At 46.9% G+C, this 21,999-nt stretch overlaps 1 protein-coding gene across 2 annotated transcripts in view; it reads right to left on the bottom strand.

The window, feature by feature from the left end:
* Positions 1 to 21,999, bottom strand: part of IL17RD (interleukin 17 receptor D) — a 64,360-nt gene extending 42,361 nt beyond the window's left edge. For both annotated transcript variants that reach the window (XM_045807399.2, XM_087866940.1), the window contains exon 1: positions 21,818 to 21,999. In XM_045807399.2, coding sequence (XP_045663355.2) covers positions 21,818 to 21,943 — 126 coding nt within the window. In that variant the 5' untranslated portion in view covers positions 21,944 to 21,999. The remainder of the gene's footprint in view (positions 1 to 21,817) is intronic.

The following is a 21,999-nucleotide window of genomic DNA, read 5'->3' as shown; positions in this document are numbered from 1 at the left end:
CATAAAGGAGAATGTGTTGCCCTAGCTAAGGACCCTTAAATCAGAGCAATTTCTTTTTTTATAGTTTTATTAAAATATGCAAGCACAGTACTTATAAACAAAGAAGGCATTTCAGTTTTTGCTTAGAAAAATGGGAGCCAATACATTCCTTCTGGGAATTCAGGGTAAAAGCTTTACAAAAAGTGTCCAGATGTGCTTAAAAAGTCAGCCTGTTCTTTCTTTTAGGGAAGAGTGAAGGGAAAAACAAAGGGTGGGAGAGACATTTTATTAAAAATTGAAAAGGTTATTAGTTTTTCTTGGCTCGCACCCTAACCTGCCCTCCACTGACAAACCACACAGGGGCACCTGAGGCAGGACCTCTGTGGCCTCCCGCAAAGCTGCAGGGAGGCAGGCACGGCTGGCGGCAGTGAGAGCCTCTGGACCTTCTCTCACCTCCAGCACGTCCTGCATGGCAAATTGTTCTACCGGGTGATGATGAAACGGGGGACAGACTCTGAAAGCCAAAGAACCTCTGAAAGCCAAAGAAAGCCAAAGGAATCAAGCACTTTTGTATTAAAACATAAAACCATCACCCTTGGGACAAATCTTCACCCCCACCCCCCAAAAAGAGAAAAAAAAAATTCTTTCTTAACTGAAATGTTTTGTCAACACCACATCCCAGTTTTAACCCGGAAGCTTTGCTGAGATTTGAAGCTTCCTCTGCTCAGTGATTCCTTCCCAGAGTCCTTTTCAACCCAGAGAGATTGAAGGAGGCAGTCTGTTCTGAGGCGTTCCTGTGCTTTCCCCAGAGCTGTTGATGCTGGCACTGGCTACTGAAGGTAAAGGAGTGTTTCAAAAAGAGCATAAATAAGGGAGACAGAGAGGCAGGCATATATTGTGAATAAAAAGATAATCCTAATAATAGTTTACATTATCACGAACCAAAGTTTATATGAGCAGCTAAGCCCCCTTTCAAAGTAGAGGGCAGCTGCTGGTACGGCGGGGGAAGATGGTATGTCAGAAATGTGACCTACCTTCAAGTTTGTTTAACTCAGCTGTCAACCACCGCTTCCTTCCGCCACCTTCCACCAGGGTGGGGGTGGAGGCGGCACCCTTTCTTGAAGCGTTTTGTTTGCAAAGACATGGAACTGTCTCAGGACTGGAAAGACCTCATCTCCACTGTTCCTGGGCAATCTTGGCAAAGGCCAAGTCACCCTCCTCAGTCCCCCTGAGGGTGAAAATGGTGACCCCCCCTCAGAGAGGCAGCCCTGGGGACGCCCTCCTATTGCCCCCCAGAAGTCCGAAGAACACGTTCCGGATGAACAGTCTTCGTCCCTGGAGGCTGCCAGGAACCTTACGGGAGGGAGGCCGGGAGGCTGCAGGCTGTGCTTACATGCAGACCTGCCAAGTCATGAAGACCCTCCAGGCATCACACACTCCCAAAAATGCCGCCCCCACATAAACCCCTTTAGCCAAGAGCCTTCCCGTGTGTAAGCTGAGTATCTGCACTCGGCAGAGGAATCCAGCCCTTATTCATAGAGCCCCTAGAATGTGTGGAGGGCAGGGCTAGGCTGTGAGGAAGGGTCTAACAGTGACTGAGATGGGGGCCGAGGGCCCGGGGAAGTGACATTCAGGCAGAAGTGACACCCCTGGGTTAACTATGTGAAGACTGGGTGAAGGGGCACCTCTCGGAAGTAGCCAGGGTCGTGTTTCCAAATGAGAACAGTGTCACCTCTCCAGCCACTTACTTGGAGTTAAATACGTCTGTACCCACAGAGGCAGGAGGGACATGAGAACGGCAGAAATGGTCCCTGCCGTTTATCTCCTTTTCAATTTGGATACGAAGCCCATTTCAAGATGTGTTCACCCCGCCAAGAGCTTTCTGCCAAGCTTGAAGCTTCAGCCAATCCCGGGCGAACAAGGGGAAGAGCCCCAGCAAAGAATGAACTCCAAGGAGGCCACCTCCCCCCTCGCCCCCTCTCAGCCTCACCTCAGTGGTGTGGCTTGTGCTGCTGAAGCACAGGAGTACCCTCAGTGAATGACCAGCTGGTGGCCCTGGGGAGACCCTCAAATGATCTTGCAAGCACAAAAGAATGGTCACCGTGCCCATCGTTCCTCTGGCAGAGCACCACAAACCACAGGCCACAGAAAAGGAACCACCATTCATGGGGTGTTGGCAAAGGTTCGGGGAAGGTGTTCACCACCAAGCTTTCTCTGGGTGAGGGTACTTAGGGGGACAAGCTGCATGCACCATGCACATCTCAGACCTTCCCAGGGAGGATGAAGACACTGTTTGCTCTGCTCCTGTTGCAGATGGTTTAAAACCACCCAGTCCCCGGGCTCAGTAGGTTAAGCATCTGTCTTCCGCTCAGGTCAGGATCTTGGGGTCCTGGGATCGGACCCTGCATTTGGCTCCCTGCTCAGGGCAGTGAGTCTGTTTCTCCCTCTGCCTCTGCCTCTGCCCCTCTGCCTGCTCGTGCTCTCTTTCTCTCTCTCTCTAATAAATATCTTAAAAATAAAACAAAACAAAAAAACACTTCGTCCCTTCCCAGAGCAACCTGTCATCACTCCTATCTAACTAAGCTCAGGACTTTAGAGGATGTGGCCCCTGAGAGAGGACTCTTTATCCCGTCAGCCTTCTTAGTACGCACAAGCCACAGGCCCTGCTGGTCTCTGAATGGGGGACCTCTTCCCCAGCCTCTCACGGTCCCTTACTCGTCTGGCCTGTGTCACAGTCCCCTCTGCAGGTGCCAGTCTTCTGGACAGCCAGTTGGGCATTCCTGTCTCCTCTCCTGCACATTAGAGGACACCAGTGCGAGCCTTCACCTTATCTTCTGAAAGCACTCCCTGCCTTTATCTTCTCTCTCTACCCATATATTGTAAGTCTAGGTCCTCTCCTCTGTGGAGGGTGGCCCAGACTCACCTATGTGGAGAAGAAGGGGCCGCTTTTATGGAGCTCTTCCAGAAATGTTCTTGGAGTATCCAAGGGACCCTCACCTGGGACCCACTAAAGCAACACCAAGTCAACCTGGGCAGATGACAATCACTAGGATGACAGCTCCGGGACCCCAAGTGAAACCCAGGGGACAGCAACCCCTGGGTGAGGAGCTAGGGTGTCTATGTGTCACAAATTCTAACCTCTTTAGTGCTCTTAATAAGACAGCCTGGTGCAAATGGGGGTGCAAGGGAAACAACAACAAAAAAAGTTAATCTCTCAGCTCTGCAATTACTCACATGCAGATTATCTGCCAAATAAACTATTTCTTATCAATTCTTATCTGCAGCTGCCTTTCCCCTGCCCCCGCTACTACCTAGCACTTACCACAAATCCTCTCCTTCCCCGACAGTCACTGACAGAGTGGTCTAGGCCTCTAGGACTGTCAACACCCCGATGTAATTCAGAGCTCATGGGGAGTCTGAGGCAGTGCCCTTGTTTATGGATTCAGTGATTGATTAGGCCCTAAAAGCTCCTGGCCCAGAAGACTAAATGGGTTGAAATCAATCATTAACGGTAGTGTAATGTTAAAAAACAAGTGATGCAAAGGGGCCTCTGGCCATGTGAACAAGCCGGACAAGTGCACGGGAAATGCAGAGGGTGAAAGCAGATGGACACCCCTTGGGCACCTCTGATAAAGCCCACAGGCAAATTGACAATGACCAAGCAGAGCTGATGCGGCACATTTTGTAAAAAATAAAGTCATCTGTGTGTGAATTTTCTTCTTCTTCTTCTTTTTTTGTTTGCCGCTCTTTTTTTTTAAAGTTTTTATTTAAATTCCAGTTAGTTAACATACAGTGGAGTGTCATGTTAGTTTCATGTGTACGATAGAATGATTCAACCCTTCATACAACGCCTGGGGCTCATCACAAGTGCCCTATGTCAGAATTTTTTAAAAATTCAAAACCTATGTGAAAGACAATTAGTTCATGTTATTAGAGAAAGATCGGCAACCATGGCCACAGGGGTGGTGTCTTTTTCTCTAGAGAGATCAAAAGCAGACACCAGGCTGCGAACGAGGCAGGAGTCCAGGTGGAAACCAAAGTAACCAAGCTCAGTAAGGAGATAGAATGGGTAGGATAGAGAAACTACTCCCTCTGAATGAAAGGTTCACGTTATCTCAATAGAAATAACCGTCTGATTCTTAAGAGTTCTAGTCTGACTGTCCTATTTTACAGGGAAGTAAACAGAGTCAGCAGGGTCACGTGCCCTTCCAAATCATACTCAGCTGGCCTGGGATGCCCTCATCTTGCAGGTCACACTGACGTAAATGGGACAGTCTAACAGTGGCTTCTAGCCCAAGATCAGAATTTGTGAGAACTCCAGTAAAACAGGATTAATTTATATATTTTTTTATGAGGAAATGTGTGATCGATCCAAAATTGACCTTGGAAAATATATAAATGAAGAAAAGATTTACTAGCCAAATTACTGATACAAATAGAATTTCCACCATAATACTTAAATTCAACTATTTTCATACTATGCTATTAAGTCCAAAAGAATCAATACTCTTATTTTGAAACCCTCATTTATTTACTGAAACATCTTCCCTAATACTCTCTACTAAGCAACATCTCATCCATACCTCACTTTAAAACTAACAGACTTAAACGCAATACAACTTACTCAGAAGGTAAATCAAGTGGAAAGATTCAGTCCTTCTCTAATAAATGCAGAATAAGACAAGTATAAGGTACAACCAAAATAACAAAGAATAAATAAGGATTACAAATGTCAATATGTCCTAGGATGTGGAAAAATGGGCTCACTTATTCCTCTGATAACAGACTAGCACCAATGACTAAGCACTTGCTATGTGGCCAGGTGCAAAGCAAAATGTTTTAAAGACAGTATCTTATTTAAGTCTCAAAACAATCCTGGAGGATAAACTCTTATGAACCCATTTTACAGATGAAGAAATTTACCCGAGGTCATAGTAAATGAGAGCAGACAGGAGAGCTGGGATTTGAAGACCAAATTTGCCCTCTTCCCAAAACACAATTCTTCATCATTACATAGAGCGAACTGGCAAACAAACACGCAGTAAGACCTACAAAACTTTTGCCACAGTAAGCCCATTTGGGGGAATATGTGCCAAGCCAACAAACCAAAATGGCAAAGGGGGCAGGCAGGAAACCAATCTGCATGAAGATATTCAAGCAGCTTTATAACAGCAATATGTTGGAAACAGCCCAAATGCTTCATCAATGGGCCTTAAGGGCCAAGAAAGGGGGTACACAAAACATGAAAATATTATATGGCCAGTAAAAGTGGCATGTCTGTGAACTATGTCAATACATAGAAGTATCTCTAGAAAACAAATTTAACTAATTCGAAGGGATACATGCACACAATGTTTATAGCAGCATTAACAATAGCCAAATTATGGAAACAGCCCAAATGTCCATCGACTAATGAATGGATAAAGATGATGTGTTGTGTGTGTGTGTGTGTGTGCGCGCGCACGTGTGTGTGTGTGTGTGATGGAATATTACTCAGCCATCAAAAAGAATGAAATCTTGCCATTTGCAAAGACATGGATGGAGCTAGAGTATAATGCTAAGTGAAATAAGTCAGAAAAAGACAAAATACCGTATGATTTCACTCACGTGGAATTTAGGAAAACAATCAAACATGGTGGGGGGGCGAGGCAAACCAAGAAATAGACTCTTAGCGATAGACAACTGATGGTTATCACAGAGGAGGTGGGTGGGGGGATGGGTGAAATAGATGATGGGGATGAAGGAGGGTACTGGTCATGATGAGCACTGGGTGATCACTAAATTTTACACCTGAAACTAAAAACAAGAAAACAAATTGAAGCAAAAAAAATAACCATAAAAAATAAATTCAGAGATTACAACCCTGTAGCAAGATGCACGTGTGTGTTCAAGAGTGGAAGAACCACATTTAATGTTCATTAAGCAGCCCCACCCCTTTCTTTTGCATTAGCTTGAAGTTACCAATTCGTAAAGGCAACACAAGGAAACCCTGCTTCAAGATGCTATGATTCAGAATGTCCTCCTCTTCTAGATCCAAAGAAGTGAAGTTTTCATACAAAAATAAAGGAATAGCTCCACTAATTTTTAAGCCCCTCGCCCTCCGTGGTTTAGGCACTTTTTTTTTAAATCAAAGTACAGTTGACACACTAGGCATTCCTATTTTCAAATCAGATTAACAAAACCTCCTGAGTTATAAGCCCATACTTCATCAAATTTGTTAGCCATTTAGTACATTTATTTAAAACCTAATCTGTCTACAAATTGGAACATTATTTCTGTCACCATTTGGTTTGCACTAATAAGAGGCCACTCTCAGAATCTTGCTCTTTGATAACACATTTGAATATGTAACACTATTTAAGATAACATGGGCCACAAAGGAGGGAAGTTTAAGAGTGTCTGAACATAAGTCAATATGCAGGTTTATGGGGCGTCTGGGTGGCTCAGTCGTTAAGCGTCTGCCTTCGGCTCAGGGCGTGATCCTGGGGTCCTGGGATCGAGCCCCGCATTGCACTCCCTGCTCTGCTTGGAGCCTGCTTCTTCCTCTCCCACTCCCCCTCCTTCTGTTCCCTCTCTTGCTGCGTCTCTTTCTGTCCAACAAATAAATAAAATCTTAAAGAAAAAAAAATGCAGGTTTATGCTCCAAATGCAGATTTATAGACTCTATTCCCTGAAAAGGAGCAGGATATGCCCACAAGGGTTCTTCATCACACTCTCTCGGGGTTGGCTGGGAGGCTCAGCACACCCCCAGCCAGGCCACAGATACTTGCTGACACATCGCTCCCTCGGGCCCTCCAATGGCTTCCTGTATAACTGATCATCTCAGGGGAACAGAGGCACAATTAAAGAGCGTCCAAACTAACTACTGCATCTTTCAAGAACAAGTTTGGGAAGTCCTGGGAGGAACTAGGCCCAGGTCGGTGCTATCTGATCTGCACTAGAGAAAGAAAAGCAGATTCCTCCGTTCAGCAAGAGTGGCCTCTGTCTGGGCAGATCCCACATCAGTCTTCATTGCAAGGTTCCTTTTCTCTGTCCTTACCAACCTACACATCCTGTCCACGTTCCTGTTTTGCCCTACACTTGGAATGACTTACTCTCGTCCCTCAAACATAAAGAACCACTGGGCTCCATGTATAACTGGCACAGAGCCAAAGCCCCCCAGTATGGTAAGGTCTGCCTCTAATAGCAAGCTGTTCAACATGGTAGCCTCCAGTCATGTGTAGTTATTTAAATGTAATTTGAGTAAAATTTAAAATTCAGTTCCTCAGTTACACTAGCCACATTTCAAGGGCTCAGTAGCCACAAGTGGTTAATAGTTCCTGAACAGCACAGTGCAGAGAAGAACATGTCCATCATCACAGAAAGTTCTACTAGATAGCACTGAGCCGAGAGGTTTCAGCACCTACCCACCTGCCTCTGCAATTCCAGGTGACATTCTCTCACAGCTGGACAATCTTCCCAGCTGTCACCAGGCACCATCTGTCACCTCATCTGACCCCAAGATGACAGCTCAGTTTCACCTGGGCAGCATTTTTTTTAAGACACAGTAAAACGAACACTTCCATGAGTTTATACATGTATCAATGTCTACATTTGTGTATCCACTACCACAACAGCATACAAAACAGTTCCACCATCTCCCCAAAATTCCCTTGTACTGCCCCCCTTTGTAGTCAAACCCTGCAACTACCCCAAAAATCCTGGCAACCACTGATCTGGCAACTTTCTAAAAAAAACTCAGATTCCTGGCCTTCCCCTGGAAATCTCACTTAAGCAGGTCTGGGAGGAGGCCTGGAATCCACATACCCCTCCCCCCTCAACAGCCGCCATGTTCCTCAGGTGATTCTGATATGCAGCCAGGTTTGGGAACTTCTGGGGGTAAATGCCGAATCCTAGTTTAATTTAATTATCTGCAAAGTGCTCTCTGGTATCTAGGCTTGCTCTCTTCCCACCCCCATTAGCTGCTCTGCTGCACATGGCAGACGTCCATCGCAGGGTGGGTGATCGGAAGGCTGGGCAGGCTCGGCTGCTGGGGGCACGGGTAGGGTAAGAACTCTGTGACTCTGGTTTCTGGCACAGAGAGGCCTCTCTGAATCATGTGGCCTGCCATCCTAATCCCTTCCTGGCTCTTTGTGCCATGGAATCCTCATCTGGCAAAAAAGGAACCACATCAGAAATAATTGCCTACTTCCAAGGCTCACTGGGAAGTGATGATTTAGAGAATACTTTCAAAGGCACTGAGCAGCCAGGATGAAAGGTACCCCCCCCCCCGCCCCCCGTGCTGGATACAACATCACCATGCAGGGCTGCCTGTGGATGGAACTCTCCTCACCCTGTTTACCTGATGGATGTGGGATATCAGGACTCAAAGTACAATAACATTGCAGCCATTAAATAGATAAATAAATAAATAAATAAATAAATAAATAAATAAATAAAATAAAATGTGTTTCCCTCCTAAATGCATGATCCCAAGGGCAAGGTACCAAATTCCATTTTTAAAGGGGAATTCGAAAGAGCCAACATCATCTCAGAAAACCTTGCCTCTGCTCAGAAAGTAAACAATTACAAAGAGGGTCAACGCTTGAGTTTAGCCATTCTTTCCAGCTTCTTCAGCTCTGCTGAGGATTCCTGGAAAACACTTTGAAAAGTTTAAGATGATCAAAGGAAAAGTATGGCCAACACAAGAAATGCTATCATGTAACATCACGTGTTTATTTAGCCCCACCAAGCCAAAGAGAGAAGACTGTTTGAAAGGGAGAGAATGCCTGCTTAATCAACTAAAAATGCATTCATTACTATGCTATTCACCGTGGCTTTCCTGAAATCAGACACTTTTGCCCCTAGACCATAAGATTGAAGCGATTTGAAATGAAAATATTTCCTGTCCACTGCTTGCCAGTTTCTAGCCCCAGAGTGATATAACAGATGACATCCAGTACAATAAATGCTTTTATTAACCATAAATTTGAGACTGCTTTAGGGATTTGAAGTGTTGGGTTTCATGCTGAAAAAATGTAATGTTATCCACAGACCATCAGTGAGTAACAAAAACAGAGGGACAGGTTATGCTACTTTGATCAAATTATGGCAAAAAAAAAAATCATCTTTTGCATTTAAAATAGTAGTTGCATTCAGGGCATATCTTCAAGGAGCACCACAATAGTTTAATCATATGTCTTGGAGAGTTTAATGGAAATTCCTCCTGAATGCAGATTTCTAGAACCAACAGCTTCTGTTAAACAGAAAGGGAGTTGAAAAGTGTTATGAGGCTAAGTTAGCTGAGAAATTCAAATGCTAAAATGGGACCCCTAAATCTGGGTCTGTCAACCTCAGCACTATTGACACTTTGGGCCAGATAAGTCTTTACTGGGGAGGGCTGGCTTACGCATTTCAGGGTGTTTGGCAGTATCCCTGGCCCCTACCCACAAAACGCCAGTAGCAAACCCCTTCCCAGTTGTGACAACCAAAAATGTCTCCAGGGATTCCACAAATCACCCCCAATTGAGAACTATTGCTCTGAATCAAATTCTAGGCCTGCTTAGCAAATGCTGCCTGATTTCTCTTTCTCCAAAGACCATGTCAGAGCCCGAGGAGTCTCGCAGCCGCAGCTCTCAGCCCCAGGGCCTCCCTCTGCACAGAAATGGGGAGCCCCAAGTGATTTCTGAAAATCAAAAGCACTCTGCACCTCCTCTCCCACAGAAACCGCACAGCCATGGAAACGAGAACTCTCTCCCCCTCGACCAGAGCAAACCAGCCTAAGCAAAGGCAACCCGCCACCACCCCACCACCCCCCAGGCACACCCGGGCCAGGCCTTTGTGTCCGGCACATTCCAGCAGAGGAGCTGGCTGCTGGGCTGGGCTGGGCTGCCCCACATCCCTGCCAGCCTCCAGACTGCTGCTTTCTGGCCTTTCACTGTCAGGCCAAGGAGGGGACCAGGGACCCAGTGCCAGAAAAGAAAATGAGAAGCAAAGGTGAACCTCTGCAGCCCATTCTCTGCATGCTGAATGTCCCACTATTACATCTCGGCATGACATTTCACGGCCAGCAGGGGAGGGGGCCCAGCCCTGAAAGCTGAACAAATGCCGGGCGCAGAGGCCCGCCTGTGCCCTCCCTGTCTCCCCGCACTTATGAATAAAAGATGGACGGTTTGTCTCGGCCATTTTCCTGGTACCCTGTAAGAATAACAGCGGGCTGCTTTCTGACATTTTATCTTAACTCTGAAAAATAATCCATATGCACTTCACAGGTCTTTAACTGTACCTGCCCTTACATCGGGGGTAAGGACAAAGGAGAGAAAAGCCACGTAATTAGGTAGAAGACAGGAATTCAGGTTAAGCTAACGCAACTGTCTGTCTGGAAGGGACTCTAATAAAATAATTTAGGCAACAGGCAATCACAGAACCAAAAGGCTGGCAACTGACTTCGAGGACATGTTTTGAGTGAAGTGGCCTTTCCTGGAAATAAAGTTCAATGTTTTCTTAGCACAAAGGAAAGTAATGACTGAATTTTGGTGTGAGGATGCATTCAACCGGAAACCTGCCTGGGCCAAATAGAGGTTTTAATAGGAACTCGTTCCCAGTCGTGGAGGGCGACATCTAAGAGGCCTTGCGACAGGCTCATGTGAATAGCAAAAACCTTATACATTCTTGAGACACCACAGTCCTAATGTTAAGAGCACAACTGATTTCAAATAGTCTTTAAGGGAAGAGGGTATATTATAGCCTAGCACACATGACACCCTGTGCTTTGGATTCTAAGTAAAAGGGAAGCCTTCATGTAAAGCATCTCCTTTTTAAATAAGACAACACAAGACTGAACTGGATGAAACCACTGGAAAGGTCTCCATGTGCAACAGTTTCAAGTAGAAAAACCAAATTTTGCTCAGCGCTGAAACTGTATTCATATTTGTTACCTACTGATACCTAACACACAACGTCACAATATCATCTTTGGAGGGATCTGGCCAAAATATTAACCCTTGTTGTGAGGAAACGAGCAGAAATCTAGATTGTGGGACCGTCTACACCACAAGTGACCCTGAATCTTCAGAATGTGTATTTATAAAGGACCAAAGAAATGGGTGGAAGGACCGTCCTCATTTAAAGGAGACCAAAGAGACAGGATGTCTCTGTAGAAGTGATCTATTTAAAGGGCACCTGGGTGGCTCAGTCGGTTAAATGTCTGCTTTGGCTCAGGTCATGATCTCAGGGTCCTGGGATGGAGCCCCGCATCAGGCTCCCTGCTCAGCAGGGAGTCAGCTTCTCCCTCTCCCTCTGCAGCTCCCTCTGCTGTTCCCCTGCTTGAGCTCGCTCTCTCTCAAATAAATAAATAAAATCTTAAAAAAAAAAGAAAGTGATCTATTTAAGAGTGATCCTTGTCTGAATCCTGGAACGTGATTCAGAAAGAAATCACTAAGTACTGCAGGACAACTGAGGTGGGTAGGGCAAGCAATTGGTGACTCCCAGCAAAGGGGAAACAGGTGCTCATTTTACAGTGCTTTCAACTTTTCTATAGGCTTGAAAATTTTCAGAATCCAAAATATGGGCAAGAAAGTATAGTAAAGATAAGCCCAGGTACCAGGGACCAGCCACCTGTTGGGCTGGTGTGGGGCGGGGTGTGCTACGCAGCAATAATTTCACCTCCCTGTTTAGTTTCAGAAAATATATGCCCAAAATATTATTACTGTTTTTTAAAGGAAAATTACATAAGTCTTAATACAGCATAGGTCTAGAATAAAAATAAGATGTAAAAAACATAATAATATGACATTATTCACCTAACTGGGCAAGGGGGTTGGGAATGTGCACACAGCAGACATTTAAGACATTCGTGTTTCTGATTTTAAAAAGTCATAGGTCCTTGAAAAGCCGCTTCACGCCTTTCCCTAAAACTCTTCTCCTGCAATTTATCATTCTCTTTCTCATGTCAGAAAGCCTACTAATTTAAAAACTTTTTAGAACAGCTCTTTAAAAGCCCCCTGCCTTCCGCCCAAAGTCTCCCCCCATTATCCACCCTCATCTTTCTTTAATGAGATAAAAGCAATAATTACACTAGTCTTGACCAACTCGAAACTATGCACTTAAAAAAAAACAAAAAACAAAAAAAAAACATGTGACCCTTTAAGTAAAAGGAAGAAAGCTCAGTAAATGGGAAATGTGCTCAAGTGTAAAGATGTGGGGGTAGAATTTCTGTCTCTTGAGGACTTCAAAACCCAGGGAGGAGAACAATGAGAGAGGCAGTGTGTCCAAAGCAGCCTTAGGAGGGACCTGGGTGACTGTCACCTTGGGCAAGTCAGACACTGGGAACCCACGGCTCCCACCGCCCTGAAGCAGCCTTTGGACAGCACAACCAGATGTTGCATTTTCTCTGCTTAATTTCGGTGAAACTCCATGACCTCTTTCTCAAATTAAAAAGGCAATGCTATTTTTTTTTAAACCACAGGAGCTATCTTTAGTGAAGCCTTCTAAGGATTTCATTAATTCATAGCCAGCCAACCAGGACCTTTCCCACAGTCTTCCACAAAAAAGCCCGGGAAGTCACTGACTGCTTGGCTGGATCTGAATATGAGCAGAGGTAAGATCAGAAATATCTAGTTCCTCCCACAGGGAGGCAAGCCATGGAAATCAAAGCCGGGCAAAAACTCATTACTACAGCTGGCCAGCAAACCCACAGCCCTGGAAAGAAGGCAGAGAGCATTTTTGATTCTGGATGGACCATCTAGTGACTTCAGAAAACGGAACGTGCTCACAACCAGAGGGGATGAAACAAAACGAGACATTTCATCAAGTCCAAAACCAGGAAGCACAGTTAGCACTGGATAGTAACTTTGTACATTTTTTTTATCCACGGTGCAGCGTAAATTGCACAGTCCAGACAGCTCCTCTTGAAGCAACCAACACTTTACAAGGTGCGGTCCCCATCCAATCCCGGCCCGATCACCACCTCAGTCATCCCCTGGACCATCCTGCAGCCCGGCAGTTTACTGGTGCCAGTAATCCATGATGTGACGAGGTGGAACATATTTTATGCTAACTCGGAGCACCTAATGCCACGTGATGCACGAATGTCAAGAAAATGTAAGAAACCACAGGACTTCAGAGGATATCTGTATGACAGCTGCTCACCTTCCAGGTCACCTCAGCAGAGAGAACCCCTGAGATCATCCGTATGTGCCACCATCATTCTCATCACTGACTGTGATTTCCTGCAGAGCACTTGGTCATTCAAGGAACATTCAGGGAGAACCTACTATATGCCCACCCCTGATCTCCTGATGCAGCAGGAAACAAAATAGATACGGGCTCTGGCCTCAGGCCTGGACACTGCAGTGGGGGAAACAGACGAGAGATAGACAAGAAAACACCATGGGTGTCTCACGGTGAAAAGGTCTGTGGAGAAAAACAAAGTGAGGTAAAGAGGGCAGGTTGCTATTTCAAACAGGGTGGTCATGTTGCTATTACATCGTCCAACTTGTCTCCATGTTTAATTGAAGCTCCAGAAATCAGGCCCAGCACAGAGAAAGCACCAAATTCACACTGAATGGAGAAATGGCCACTGAGGGTCACTCTTATCAAACGATTCATCTGCTGGAGAGACCCGTCAAGCCTCATGCTTCGTGACAGGTGCACGCAGACAAAATTCAAGGCCTACCTACAACCCAACCTACATCCTCGGCCTTCTGTCCCCACCCCGTGCAAAGAACCACCCTCCCTCAGCTTTGCCACTTCATTCTTTGTGTCACACTTTTCTTTCAAAGGATCCCTCCACCTCCTGGTTCCACCTACAGAGGGGAGCCGCCTTCTTCGGCCATTCAACCCCTTCTTCTAAGCTTCCTCTGAACCATCCGAGTTAAGTTTCTTCTTCATAAACGAATCAAGTTTCCTCTTCTTCAATCATCACTGCAAAAGGCTGGATGCATTCTCACTAAATCTGGAGGCATGATGGGGTGGGTCTGACTTGACTGCATGCAGGCTTTCTGGCACAGGTGAAATTCACATGGGGAGGCCAGGAGAGGGGGAGCACGATGTGGAGAAGCCTCATAGAGAAAGGTGAGCCTCCTCCAAAGCAGGGGAAACTAAGGCAGACCAGGAAGCCAGAATTACTGGGAACCAGTGGGGACAAGGGCTAAAAAGCCAGCTTTCCAAAGATGTCAAGCAGCACCTCAGGCACTGGTACATCATTACGCTGCTTCTCACACTGGCAACTGCATAGGCAGAATGTTCTAGTTTGAGGAGCAGCAGGAATGTGGTTCGTGTTTCTCTGGAAGGAGTGGGGAGGTGTAGAGAGAGGACAGAGAGTTCCTTGTACCTTGGAATCCTTCCTGCACCTCCCTGACTCTGGGCCTTTTTCTTGCAGCCCCAGCTGGGTGGGGAGCCACTGCAGACAGGGGAGAGGGCCTGGTCCTACCGTCTTTGTCTTTTCCCTGGAAAGTAAACTACAAAACCACACCAAGACTTGACACAGTGTCACTGCCCAAAAAACCGTGTCTTACGTCCTCACTCCAGACTAGTCTTCTCGAACTTCAGATCTTGAGCAGTCACGATAAATCCTGACCATGTGAGTGCCTGTGCCCCACCCAGAGCCAACGTGCCCACTCCAGAGAAAGGCAGCGACAAACTGTCACTCAGCAGGGCTCACACTTGTTAGTGCTGACTGCTTGTGCATCGGTCTGGATTACATTGCATTTCCCTCTGGTAAAACGGGGGCCATTTCAGGAGAGGAGAAACCAGAAATCACCTGGACAGAATAAAATCACAAAGAGAGAGTTTTTAAACCATATGGCCTGTCTCAGGAAAATGCACTTCTTCGTTCCAAGGAAACCCTCCCTCTACCCCATCTCAGAAGAGAAGTCTGGGGCCGCAGCCAGCATATTTTAAAGGGTTACCATTCAATGGGGGGGGGGGGTTGGGGGGAGGGGTGTCATTCTACAAAACTGACAAAACAGAACACTTGGAAAAACTCCTAGTTTTTAAGGAAATAAAATTTTTAAATCTAAAAAGATTATATTTAAAGCCTAATCCTTCATGATTTCAAAAGGATTCATCTGAAGTATTCATTTAATGTGTGAAATGTAAATATCCATCCAAACATTTAATTAATGCTATCAATTTCCATTCCCTTTCAAAGTTGCCGCTTCAATTTTATAGGACATTCCTGATAAGTTCAAGCAACCTTCCCTACAATGTAGCAATTTTAATGAAAAACCCTCATGATTAATGTTCAGTTTTGGAATGAAGTAACATACAATGAAATTACAATTTATTAAATGTCCAACAATACTTGCTATCTACTGCCCTTTCAACTCTAAAGGTACTAGCTTTATGTAAATAAGACATTTTACCATTAGGTTCACTATAAAACCAATGCTTCTTAAAAGTGCACAGTTTTTTAAATGGAGGTCGTTTCCATTCATGCTATTAAATCAGACAATTTATAGGCCAACTTCCGTTTTAGAAGAGAATTACATGCGTGTTCACATCACATCTTTATTTTGTCATCCACCCAGTGATTTGTTGAGGACAGCTGGTACCTATTAAGTCCCCCCTTTAAATGTTGTAGCCTTAATTAGCTACATCCACCTTCCCCCAACATTTCCAAACAAGGAACCAAAGCAAAGGGAAGCCCTTTTTATCACAGATGCTTTGAACAATGAAGTTGTAAATGTTAAAATACTAGTCTCCATTAGAAACCAGCTAGTTATTCCTTTTTTAGGCCCCATCACAAAAACAGGGTACACACAGGGTTTAAATGTTTGGTGTTTGTTACTTAGATAATTTTTAGTTTCATGCCTGGCTGTTGTTAATTAAACTTTCCCAATTACTGCTTGGGAAAGGGTGAGGGACAGTCTCCCCAGAGATATTCTCGGTTTTATTTAGGCTGCACACTTCTTACTTGGGATTTCTGAGCCCATAAAACCAGCAGACAGAATCTGCAAGGAGAGAATAAGCCTGTTATGGTTTTCTATGAATAGATATCACGCTCTTCCCAGATAATAAAGACTTTCCAACTCACACAATGAAAAATCCACTTGATTGCAGGACTTTAACCTGCCAGTGTAGACAGAACACACTGATTTGGTTATAATGTCGACTTCCCTTCTTAAAAAATTTTAAAGAAGTAATCTCCGATGCACTCAGGACTTCGAGTGTGAATTACATCTACCTGCTAAATTTTGAGCAAGATAACGAGCCATCTCTAGGATTTCCCCCCTTAGATTTGGTTTATTCTTAGAGATTTGCCAGCTTTAATTTGCAGTAAGACGATCTGTTTCAATAGGATGTGCTCTCTCCTGGGCTTGTGTCTTTTCAATCAGCCAGTGGCCCTGCCGGGTTTAGAGTGGCAGAGAGGAAGTGGCCTGTGGTTAAACAGAGGAAATTCCAAGGCATTTTAATAGAGCAAATAGTCTCTTTACTTCCCACAGGGAAGAGCTTCAAAGGGCCCCGGGCCCTGGAGAAGACAATGTGTTGTGGGGCCATCAGTCACCTAATCGTGTGTCAGGACCATTCAGAATGTCCCGGCAGCCAAGACAAACACTGCCCGGGAGGACATTGCCTCCCACCGGACGAGCAAGTCAAGCCACTGGGAGACGGGGCCTGTGGCACCAGCACAGACAGGCCCCCTGAGATTGCAGAGGGCAGGGGACCTCCAAATTTGGGGGAGATATGAGACATAAAAGGTCTCAGCTGACAGGGCAGAGTGCAAGAGAAAGGTCTCCTCCAAGGGCACTGTCTCCCCACCCCAGGCTATCAAGCTTCTAGGGGTACCTGAGCCCCCCCGCCTCAGCCCCATACTCTTACAAATGGGGGGGGGGCAAGCTTCCAGAAGCCTAAAAGCCCATCCATCAGAGGCAGACACAAGAGGCAGTGAGAAACGAAAAGGTACAATTAATTGCTGATGGGGTGGCCTCAGCAGCAGCAGACATCTGCTGGGCATGGTATGTGAAAAAGCTCAGGGACCAATGAGGGGAAAAGAGGGTCTAAAAGCTTAAACACACACACATTTTAGGCCAAATGAAGCATGAAAAATACTCAACTTAAAATAAAGACTTACAAAAGCATTAGCAGTTCTTTCCTTTGTAGGGACACTGGTAAGGTTTGAACTGCAGAGAATATGATTTGGATCCTTCCCTGCTCTTTCCTGAGACTGTTTTCCAGACAAGCCCAGCTGTTCTGGGGAGGAACCCATGGAAGCGTCAGGGTCGCCTTTACTCCTGGCCTCCCCTTCAACCCCAGGCTAAAGTCATCCTCCCAAATCAGGGTGCCCTGCCCAGCTGGCTCCCTTGGATCCCCCTCAGCCAGCCTGACCCCTTTCACTGTTCAGGGCTCTGACAAAGTCTCCACTTCCTCTCTAAATACAGGGAAGTAATTTAAAGTCAAACTCTGATTTTAAATGCTTAGAGTGTGGTTTCTCTCCCCCTTCTCTGGCCTGGGGGAAGTCCTGTCTCCTAAAGCAATGGCTCTCATCACTGAGAGAGCATCAGAGGAATTTGTTAAAATGCCAGTTGCTGAACCCCCATCTCACTCCCATTCTGGTCGCATTAGCCTTGAATCTGCATTTTAACGAGCTCCCAAGACAATCCTGATACTGGAAGCCCCTAGACTTTACTTTGAGAAATTGTGTTCAGAGGGAAAGGGTCCACAGACGGTACTTTCTTGCTGGTCTCATTCACCCAGCTGTATCCCCTTGTTAATACAACTAGCACAATGCCCCAGGCACTGCAGGGGCTTGGGGGGGGGGGGCGGGGAGTCAGTGAGATGGATGGGGGAGGGGAGAGAAGGGAGGGCTGTTCAAGAGAGATGGACCCGGGCCAGAAGGATTCCCAATTAATACGGCAAAACAGGCTGGAGGAAAGCACCACGGTTCTTATAAAAATGTCTCTCTGAAAAATGTGTCAACCAGGGCTGAGTCACTTTTTAACCAAGAATTCTGTAAGAGACACGAGACCATGTATAACATGGAAGACATGGCCACAAGACAGGCAAACCAGATGCAGGCTAGGGAGCCATAAGCTGCAAGTGAATGAAAACGCATCCAATTCAGAATCAAATAAACATGCCTGGGCCCACAGCCAAGGAGAGTTCTTGGATTGGACTTTTATCAGGACCTAAATTTCAACCAGCTGGAACCTCTTCTTTTCCAAGTACCACCCTATTCCTTCCTACCTTTTGAGATGAAGTATTTGCCTTAAATGGGAAACTTGCACTTCATTGTAAAGACGATGCCAGCATTCTGGCTTCCTGAATTCCTGAAGGAGCAGGCTTTTTTTGCAGGGTAGACATTTGTTTCAGAGATAAAAGACCAGAGAAGCTGAACCCCGTTTAGGGAGGAAGGCGTTTCTTGTTCTGTCCTTCTCCACTGCAGGAAACGCCACAAAATAAAAACCTGTGGGAGCCGATGCCTAATTCTTTGTTCCATCAGTGTATTTCGGACAAACAGCAAGATGACGGAAAAAAACCTCAGTGCAATTGATAGAGGGGAAAAAACCTCAGCGCAGTTGATAGAAAGTTACCCATCACAAACAGAACCATCCCACTATCAAGAAGCAACAGTTAAGATCCAGTGTAAATGAGGATGCCAGCTTTAGAAATTGTTATTTCTTTGGGAAAACTGTATTTATTACTCCAAGAGCAACTTTACCTGGCAAGGACCCTAAGAGATTTTTGTTTTTAAGTAGTCAAGGAAGTGTGCCCACAACTCATTTCTAAAACACTGAGTTGTGTTCAAGATGGTATCGGCCCCTTAATTGCCCCACTAATAATAGGAAGGTTGTGAAATCTGACCACTTAAACCAGGCCAGCTCCTCAGAGAGCCTCCCCAAAGGGTGTGTTAGAAAAGCTGCTGAAGGTTAGCTGGCTGCAGTCACCTTGCAAGTCCTGGGAAAACACACACTGCTGCAGGGGCAAGAGTTCCTGGAACAAATGCTCCCTGGAGATCAAGGGGGTCATTTGCTCAGTTCCTCCGCAGCACCCAAATCCTGCAGGGCTCACGTCTCCACCCTGCTGTCCCCCTCTCAGGTTCCATGTGACCAAGACCCACGGGAAGGCGTCTCCTGTTTGAGTCACACATAATCAACCCTTCTTTCATGTCTGCATGGCCCCAACTAGACTGTAAGCAACCTCAGAACTGAGACCAACATCTATGAGCTGACTACCCACCACCTGGTAGGGGACTCTGACATGAATCAAAGGCCCAAATCACTGTACACCAGCACTCACTGGCCAGTCCTCTGACAGAGCAACATTTGGAAGACCCAATGTAGGGAGATGTGGGCAGGGAAGGCCTCCTGCAGGAAGTGCTGCTGGAGCAGAGAAGGGAGGCTGAGGTGTAAAGAAAAGGAACACAGACAGGAACAGCATGTGCAAAAGCCTGCTGTGGAGTGGACACCAGTGCTCTCATCTCTCCACCCACTTACTAAAATCATTACCTAATACAGGATTTAGTAGGAAGGCTACAGGGTCTAATTGGGCTCAGTCAAGATTTACAGGCTCTGAGGCCACCAAGATGAGGTTAAGTGCCTGGCTAAAGAAAACTGTCCTAAGACATAGTTGTGAGCAAATATTAACAGCGTAATGTGGTGAGAACTAAAGCGCAAGGACCTGCGTGAGAAGGCAAAGCAAAGGGAATGGCATTCAGGGAGGGCTTCCTGGAGGTGGTATCACCTGAGCTGAGTCTTAGGAAAAGCACAAGGTTCTCAGGGGAAGGAAAAGGCATCATAGGAGCAGAGAAAGCATGCCTCAACAGCACAGAGGGCACCAAAGTTAGGGACAGGCTGGAAAGGTAGGTACGCAAAGCAGGTGGGCAAGAGGGGTTGGGGATGGCTCCATCAGATGCACCAAAAAGAAGTCCAGGAGGGAAGGAGCCATGCAGCAGGTTGGGAAGAACGTAGAATCTGGGAGATGGCCCAGAGGCTTCCATGCTCATTCAAAGAAGGGACCCAAGGAGAGAATTAGTTAGACCAAGGTAAAAGCTGTTGAGAAGGTCACCCCCAACTAGGAGTTGTGGTGGGAGAAAAGAGGTCAGCCTGAGTGTGAGGCTTCTGGGGCAGGGGCCATCATTAATTCGGAGTAGGGGTGCACAGTCAGGGGAAATGAACACATTCCCACAGGCATAGAGAACAAAACCATCAGCTTGGCTCCTTTGGGCCACTATTATACCTGAAGCATTAAAACTTCACAAGCTTTGTGAACTGATACGTGAAGCCACCTGCAGAAAAATAGCAACTTGGACCGATCCACCTTTGCTGTCATATGTAAACTCAGAATAAAATGCATGTGATGCTCTTTATTCAAAAGCCAAAACATCCACTTAGATCCAAAAAGTTTAGCAAGATTAATAAGTCAATAGGAGATAGCCTTAAGGTAAACTTTTTGATCTAAAAACTGGGAAAAACTTGGTATCTTAAAAAATAGTAATTGTGGTATTTTACTAAAATGGGACAGGGTAAGAAAATGTGATGTTTTACTCCAACAGGAATAGTTATATTCACTATGGGATTGGTGGTGGGAGGGTGTGTTATAGCTCTCTATAGTGCGGCTATTAGGTTTGAAGATAACCCAGCTGCCTGGCTCATACCTGGTTTTCTGCACTGTGTTTCTCTGAATGTGGGACAAGGGAGCTGAAAGCACCAGCCTGCGACTCTAAAAGGGTGCCAGGTCCTAGGCCTTGACTGTGCTGAGGCCATTCAGAACATCCCAGAAGAGGTGAGTCAACCTTATTCCAAGTAAAGGACCCAATTCTCAGCGCAACAGTGCTGGGATAACTAGGAAATCCCCATTTATTCCCATTTTTCAGGTGGAGAAACTGGAGCCCAGGAGCAGAGCCAAGGTCACGTCCGTGGCTGCTTGAGTGCAAAGCCCTCACAAAGCCCTCCACAAGTCTAAAGGCCTTGAATGCTCTGACGCCTGGCCACCCTCCCGCTTGGGTGGGAGGTGCGCGGCAGACAGATGCAGTCTCCGGGTCCTGGGGCCGCCCAAGCCCAGGAACCCTGGTGGGGACTGGGGACCGCAGCATCCCCGCGCACACCGCCCCCCCTCCACCCTACGCCCCACCACCCGGACAGCATCAAAGTGCTCGTTTACTGGGAGAAGGCTCCAAACACAAGGCTAAGTCTGTGCACCTCTCCAGTCTCCTCTGGAGCATCTGACCGAGGTGACAAACTCATGCCTGCCTTTGGCCTAGAAAAATACCGGCAAGTCAAGCTGGGGCCAGGGAGAGGGGGTGTAGGTCATCCGTGAGACCATTTGCCAGACGAAGGGCTGAACGGGGAGCAAAATTTCCCAGCAAGTCAGGAATCGGGGGTGGGGTGAAGGTGGGGTAAGACGGCCCAGCCTAGAAGGAACAATGCAGCCACGAGAGGGGGCGCATCCCTCCCCAGCGCTCCGGGTCCCCACTCCGGCAGTCCCGGGACTCTGCAGAGTTGTGGACTGGAGGAGTGGACTACAGGGCCACTCCTGCTCCAAAGGGCCCCCAGTTCGGACAGCTCTGAGCATCCCAGCCTTGGGGCGAAGGAGGTACAGGTCCGGAAACAAAGGGTGGGGCGCCCTTCTCCCGCCCGCCGCGGGACGCCCCTCTCGCCCGCCCACTGGGAGCCGGACCCCGGCCAGTGGCCGCGCCTCATTAGCAACACAAAGCCGGGGGTCGGGCGGCCCCTTTCATCCCGGCCGGGGATGGCGGACGCGCGCCCCGGGAGGGAAGAAGGGCGGGAGCAGCGGGGATCCCAGCCCTGCCGCAGACTCCGCGTAGGGCAGGCACGTCGGCACCCGCTCGGCTGCCCGCAAGCACCTGTGCGCACCGCGCCCGCCGCGCTTTTGGGGACGAAAAGAAGTTTCTCCTTACCCTCCAGCCGCAGGTGTCCGCGCCCCGCGCTCTGCTGGAGCCGCCCGCGGCCACGGCCAGCTGCGAGCCGTTGAGGCAAGCGTTGACCGTGAAAAAGACGGAGCAGAGCTGCAGCCACGGGGCCATGGCCGTGCGCTCGCCCAGCCCTACCCTACTCTGCACCCCGACTGCCTGCCTCTGGC

The sequence above is a fragment of the Ursus americanus genome, chromosome 14, assembly GCF_024610735.1.
Source record: "Ursus americanus isolate L20-20 chromosome 14, mUrsAme1.1.p, whole genome shotgun sequence".
In the NCBI taxonomy this organism is placed as follows: Eukaryota; Metazoa; Chordata; class Mammalia; order Carnivora; family Ursidae; genus Ursus; species Ursus americanus.
The sequence above is the reverse complement of the archived record's forward strand: the minus strand, read 5'-3'. Positions and strand labels throughout refer to the sequence as shown.